The 6431-nt window shown below is 64.0% G+C and overlaps 2 protein-coding genes across 2 annotated transcripts in view; both read left to right on the top strand.

Annotated features, from left to right (window-relative positions):
• Positions 1–6358, top strand: part of SEC16A (SEC16 homolog A, endoplasmic reticulum export factor) — a 29984-nt gene extending 23626 nt beyond the window's left edge. The window contains exons 24-32 of the mRNA XM_014529702.1: positions 765–845; positions 1199–1255; positions 1377–1488; positions 1779–1916; positions 2151–2245; positions 2798–2872; positions 3269–3328; positions 4007–4084; positions 4946–6358. Coding sequence (XP_014385188.1) covers positions 765–845; positions 1199–1255; positions 1377–1488; positions 1779–1916; positions 2151–2245; positions 2798–2872; positions 3269–3328; positions 4007–4084; positions 4946–5014 — 765 coding nt within the window. The 3' untranslated portion in view covers positions 5015–6358. The remainder of the gene's footprint in view (positions 1–764; positions 846–1198; positions 1256–1376; positions 1489–1778; positions 1917–2150; positions 2246–2797; positions 2873–3268; positions 3329–4006; positions 4085–4945) is intronic.
• The window catches only part of INPP5E (inositol polyphosphate-5-phosphatase E), a 9902-nt gene continuing 8485 nt past the window's right edge, over positions 5015–6431 (top strand). Inside the window, exon 1 of the mRNA XM_014529701.1 lies at positions 5015–5130. Within this exon, the coding sequence (XP_014385187.1) occupies positions 5015–5130 (116 nt within the window). The remainder of the gene's footprint in view (positions 5131–6431) is intronic.

The raw sequence follows: 6431 nt of genomic DNA, 5'->3' as shown, positions 1-6431 counted from the left end.
CCGGAGGCCAGGGCCAGGCGGTCGCTTCTTCTCTAATTAAGCCAGACGCGTTTTCAGAGGAGCCATGGTGTGAGGGGCACAGTGGTGGGCGTTCTGTCTGTGCCCACGTGTCACCCCGCCCAGCTCAGAGCTAGGGCCGTTCCTGCTCCCAGAGGCCCTGCGTGTCTAGGACTGTCCCCTCCCGCCTGGGGCGGCCTCTCTGTCTCACTGAGGAGTTTGGCCTTCGTTGCGTTTCGCCTGAAGGAGGCCCGTCCCCCATGTGGGGCGATCCGTGTGGCTGCCACCGTCCTACTGCCCTTCCTCCCGACGGGCACACCGGGCTCTGCCTGGGCTGGTGGCAAGGGCGCTGTTTCTCTCGGGTGTGGCCCAGGGCACAGGCAGCCGGTCCAGCTTCAGAAGGCGCTGTAGGTGGTGCACGCCACCCTCCCGGCAGCCGCCCACAGTGGCACCACCGTCCAGGCCCTGTCCCGTGTGCAGGGCGGGCACTGGCACTCCTGCCGGCCCTTCTGCCAGGCGGTGACACTTGCTGTGCTTGCGTTGGCGTTTCCTGGCGGGGGTGGTGCTTGTTTGTGCCTCTCCATCCTCGGCCGCGTGCGCTGTCCTCCCCCAGGCTCCCTGTGTTGTCAGGACTCGCAGGAGGTCTCCCCACGTGTGGACACAAGTCCGCGTGCTCCTGGCTGCAGGTCCTCAGAGCGGGACACAAGGCTTGTCCTGTGTCGTTTCGCTCGGCCACGCCCTCACGTGCTTGTCCTGGTTTGGTTCAGAATGCCGAGTCCTGGTTCTCGCGCTGGCTGTCTGGGAAGAAGAGGACGGAAGCGTACTTGCCAGACGACAAGAACAAGTCGGTGGGTGTCGCCGGAGGGGCCCCCGAGGGCTCGGTGGGTGTCGCGGTGGCGTGTCCGGCAGCGTTGTTGGCACTGTATTTCAGCTTCAGAACGACACACATACGTGTCCCTCCAGTCTGTGTCACAAAGTAGTCAGGCTGGCCCAGTGGTCGGCAAACTGCGGCCCCTTGAGTGTGGCTCTTCCACAAAATACCACATGCGGGCGCGCACGTACAGTGCGATTGAAACTTCGTGGCCACACTCAAGGGGCCAAAGAGCTGCATGTGGCTCGCGAGCCGCAGTTTGCCGACCACTGGGCTAGCCGCTCCGCTCTGCCCGCTGACCTTGTTCTTTGCTTTTCGTAATCACGGCAGATCGTCTGGGACGAGAAGAAGAACCGATGGGTGGACACCAATGAGCCGGAGGAGGAGGTTCGTTGGGGGGCGGGGGCTCCTTGTGCCCGGGAGGAGGCCTGCCTCCGAGGCTCTGTCTGTGGCGCGTCCGGGCCTTTGGGCTCATGAGCAGGTTTCTGAAGCCACTGTCCCTCCGCAGAAGAAGGCTCCGCCCCCACCCCCAGTGTCGCTCCCCAAGGCTCCGCAAGCTGCCGCCCCTGGGCCTGGCGGGCCCCCCAGAGCCTCTGTGAACATGTTTTCTAGAAAAGCAGGTAACAAAGTCAGGCCAGAAGTGGGTGCTGGTTTGGATAACCCGTGTGTCCTGCAGCCGTGCCGGGGACTGGGTCCTGAGTGGGACTGCAGGGGGTGCAGAGCAGGGTGGAGGGGGGCCCTCACCCGGGGCAGGTGCCAGCAGAGGCGCGCCTCGGGGGGCCGTCCCACAGCCGCTCGGTGGGACGGGAGAGGTTCCTGCGGCTCCTTCTCTGCCGCGGGGAGGAGGCCGTGGGAGCGGGCGGTGGCACGCCACTGACTGCCACCTCCCACCTCCCACCTCCCACCGTAGCCGGGAGCCGAGCGCGCTATGTGGACATCCTCAACCCGGGCGGGTCCCAGCGCACCGACCCGGCGCTTGCCCCCGCGGACCTCTTTGCTCCACTTGCCCCGCTCCCGATCCCAGCGCAGCTGTTTGAACCAAACCCAGGTAGGCAGTGTGGGCGGCACGTCTGCAGTAGCCCACGTCTGCCCTGACTCCCCGAGAGCCGCTGGCCTTACTCTCCCCGGAGAGGAGTGCCGCAGGGTGCAGAGGGCCTCATCCCCTCCCTCCTCGCGGGCCCTCCTCCTCGCGTGCCCTCCCTCCGCGAGTACATGCGTGCAGGTAGGTGGACACGGCCGGCTGCTGGGATGTGTCAGCCCCTCCCTGCTGTCTCCTGCACAGACGCAGAGGGAGCCCCACCTGCAGAAGGGTCTGGCAGGGAAGGGCAGGCGCCAGCTGGGGGTCCAGCCCTTCCAGAACCTTCCTCGGAACCGCAGGTGAGCGGACACAGCGGGACAGGACAGGCCCCGTGGGGGTTTGCCTCCTCCCCGGCCAGGAGCGGCTCTTGATCATCTGTGGGCGTCCCCGGGACACCTCTTCTGTGCGCGGGCGACCGTCCAGGGGGGCTCACACTGTCAGCACGTGTGGGACGTGCTGGTGTCTCATTGAGGTCCCGGCAGGAAAGGCGTTTCCTGTGGAGGACTTGACGGGAAGGAGAGTGGTTCAGAGTGTGGGCTCTGAAGTCGGATCAGCCGGTTCAGCCCTGGTCCCCGCTAGTCAGTGTGTGAGATGTGGGAGTCACTTCCAGGCTCAGGTTCCTTCTCAGAAATGGGATACAAGTCACACCAGGTCACAGGCACACAGTGGGACGCGGGATGGTGATGTCCGGTGCACACACAGTGGGTTCTTTGCTCCACTTCTCCGAGGAGCCCTCCGTGGAGCAGGGCAGTCTGTAGCCTGGACCCAAGGAGGGCGCCATGTCACCCGCCCCTGCGGGAGGCTCGCTCACTGACCTTGGTAGTTGCTGCATTTCGTGTCCTTCCCGGCAGGTGGTGAGCCCGGCAAACTCGCTCCCTGCTTCTGCACTGGCCCCCTACCCAGTGGACGGTCCCCAGGGGGGAGAGGTAAGGGCGCCCCAGAGTCTCTTCCTGTGAAAATGAGTGTTAATGGGCAGAACAGGCAGTTTAAACGCTTTCACAACTTGAAGAGTTGCTGTATCCTAAGTGCAATCGCACTGTTGTGAGCAGAGTCCCTGGGAGGGGTTTGAGGTCACAACCCAAGCTCTGCCCACAGCCTGGCACGCCGATTGCTGCATTCCTCAGGGTCCTGCGGTCGGCGGCTCTGGCCGAGACCCGGACAGACCCCCCACTAATGTATCTTAACCAGACCTGGGCGTTAAAACGGGCCTGCGAGGCTCGCCGGCCTCTTCCCACTGGAGTTCTCGTGGCTTGTAAAGCTCTGGAGTTGCTCCCCGGCTTGGAGCGCGGCGCATTTGACTGTCTGTTCTCGCTGTTTTGTAGCTTTCGCGCTGTAGCTCAATGAGCTCACTGTCCCGTGAAGTGAGCCAGCACTTCCACCAGGTACCCGTGGCTGGCGGTTCTCACTGAACACAGGGCTCTACTGGGTCACCTTCGTGTTCCTTCAGGGCGCTGTGCTGGTGGCTCACTAACGTCACCCAGGTGTCACCCAGCCGCCACATCACTGGGATGCAGGGTTCCTTTCTTCCAGCGTCTCGGCGAGTGTCCACGTGCAGACGCACTGACCATTGAGTGGACCCCAACGTGCCAGGGGTGGGGGATTGTAACTGCACTCCCTGAATTGGCTTTTTCCAAATCATTGGCCGTGGGCGTGGCCTCGCTCTGGGTCCGTGCTCATCTGAAAGGAAGAATTCCTCTTCTGCTCAAGCACAAGCAGGTTCACGCTCAGCCGGGCGAGTGCAGCGCGACAGCTGTCCTGTGGCCGCGCTGGGAAGGGAGGAAAGGAATGCTGCATCTTCGTGTCGCGTGGAGCCAGGCTTGCCCGTGACTGGTTGGAAGGCGTCATGTGGCCTTTAGTTTGCGTGTCACCGCACTGGTTCCGCGCTGGACACTAGATGGCAGTCGCTGCCGTGCCTGCTGGCTGCTCACCGCACTAACGCTGCGCACGCCTGGTCGCCCGGTCGCGAGCTCTGTGCATGCTGCTTTGCGGCTCACCCAGAATAGTGTCTGTGCTTGTGGCTGTGGCGTCGTCTGTTGAGCTGCGCTCTCTGTGGTTCTCAGGCTCCCAGTGACCACCCCCCGGCAGAGGCGCCCCCCGGGGCATCCGTGACCTTCTACAACCCTGCGCAGTTCGCACAGGTAAGCTGCGCGGTCTCCTGGGCGGGAGTGGGAGGCCCAGCGCCGGCTGGGCCACGGCCTCGGGTCCTGCCGCTCCTGCTGCTGTGCCCACTGCGGTTCCCTGGCTGCGCCGGCCGTGCTGCGCCACCTGGTGGCCACGTCCTTCCATCAGGGTGTTCTTTTTTTAAAAAAACATATTTATTGATTTTAGAGAGGAAGGGTGTTCTCCACTGCTCCTCCCACTCCCCTCCCTCCCAGGCTCTTGCCTCTACAGCACAGACTGGCTGCCGGGTCAGGGGAGCTGGGGGACAGGCATCTGCAGAGCTCTGGGCACTGAGAATGGAAACCACCTGCGCCCTGGGGCACACCCTGCTTCGCCGCCCGTGTGCCCGCCGCCCGGTGTGCCCAGCCTCCTTACTCGGAGCCGCCCTGCTGCCCTCTGCGTTGGGCAGCTGCCCAGGAGGCCCTTTCTTGGCCTCTGTTCCCCTCCCCCTCCCAGGGCCAAGGCCTGTTTCCACCTGGAACCCGTCTGTTTTCCACTTCAGGATGGGGTGGTGGCTCTCCCTCCCTCCACAGGAGCCCTCAGCCTGCACGTCAGTCTGGTCTGTGAGGGAGCAAGTCGGTGCCTGTCCTTCTCCTCAGATGCTCAGCCCTTGGGATTGGCTCCCTGAGCCCCTAGCAAATGGCTGCACCTTTAAAGGGACCCCAGGGCCTGACCCTGATGCGGCCCGAGGTCGTGGCTGCAAAAACGGGCACAGCAACTTGCCCTTTGGGCGTCAGGGGTGCTGGCCTGTCACCCCGGCCCACATGCAGCACCCTGAGCCCTCACGAGGGGCACCCACCTCGGGGCGGGCGGAGTCAGTGCTGTCCATGTCGTTTCAGGCCTCGGCCACCTCGGGAAGCGCCAGGCCTGGGAGGATTGGCCAGAGGAAGTACCCAGTGCTGAGGTAGATGGCCCTGCTCCGTCAGCACTGGGACCTGAGCTTGCTCTCCACCGACACTCGGCTGACCGCCCGGCTCCCTCCTGTGCCCGATGGACACGCAGCAGAGTCCTGTGCTCGCACCTCGTGAGGAGGAGCTGCCAGGCGCCCCACAGCTCCCAGGTCCGAGGACAGGAGGGACCTTCGGCCCCCCTTCTACCTAAGAATGAGTTCAGGATAAGCCTTTGTAGTCACGTAGGAATGTCATGCTGAGCGCAGCCGGACGCCCTTTGCTGCTGGGGAGCTGAGCTGCAGGGACTCGGGCGTCTCGGGCTGACGGCGAGTGGCTGCCAGGTTCGTCCCAGTTCCTCTAAGACGCTGGAGGGAAGAGCAGGCCTGACTGAGCGACCCCGACGCCTGCTCTGCAGCCACGGCCAGCTCCCGCCCCGGCGTCCGCAGCCCTGACAGCAGTCGCTGGCGGTGTGTCTTCACCAGCCTCTGAGGGAAGGCAGAGACGCCGTGGTCAGCGTGGAGCGCTCCTCCCGCAGCAAAGGCGTGTCTGCGGCCCAGCAGGACCACGAGGGTCCCTGCCGCCAGGGGCCTGGCTCTGTCCGCCCGCGAGGGAGAGAGCCAGGGCACAGCCTGGGTTCCGGGTGCCTGGTCCTCGCCGACCAGCCGGTGTGGCTCAGTGAGGCCTGGCTGGGCTCCGGCAGAGCAGCTGTGTGGTGGCCAGCTCTGCGCCATTCAGCGACGTGCCCTCACCTGGCTGGCACTGTTGGCGACATCTTGACGAAAGTGGCTTAAAATACCTTCTTGACAGCAGCTCCTGAAGCTGATCTCTGCCCCGGGTTCCCCACACGGGCCGGCAGGGCCGACCGGCTGCTCACCGGCCACCTGCCAAGGCTCCTCCCACCGACTCCCTCCAGCTCTGCCTTCAGGCGGTTCTCAGAGCCGCTCCCCTTCTTGTTCCGCCTGAGGGGCTGAGGACGGGTGGAGATATTTATAAAATCACTAGGAACTAATTCTGTAGTTCGCCTGGTATTTTCAATCTCAGCGGAGGGTCATGGGAATGTGGCCTCGGCACAGGTCCTCCGCTTTCCGGGTCACGTGACCGTCTGGGGCGCCCACGGGTGTGATGGGACCCATGTTCTTTCGCTGGGAAAGGCCCGGCCTCGCTAGGGTCCCGCGGTCCCTGTCCAGGGGGTGGGGCTCCTGGGGCCTGAGACCTGCTGCCCTCGGCTTCTCCAGCCCCTTGTCCTGTTAGTGACTTGATTCAAGAAGCTTCCCCGGAGGGGCTATTTTTCCTAAATGCAAATTGTTACACTGCAAATTGTTAAATAAAGTATTTTGCGCTCGGCGCGCACCTGCTTGCTTAGCTGATTGGAGTCAGTGAGCCTCCAGACCGGTGGCCTGTTCCGGCTGCTGTCAGGCCCCTGCAGGGCCACGTT

Source organism: Myotis brandtii, unplaced genomic scaffold, assembly GCF_000412655.1.
Source record: "Myotis brandtii unplaced genomic scaffold, ASM41265v1 scaffold691, whole genome shotgun sequence".
Taxonomy (NCBI): domain Eukaryota; kingdom Metazoa; phylum Chordata; class Mammalia; order Chiroptera; family Vespertilionidae; genus Myotis; species Myotis brandtii.
The sequence above is the reverse complement of the archived record's forward strand: the minus strand, read 5'-3'. Positions and strand labels throughout refer to the sequence as shown.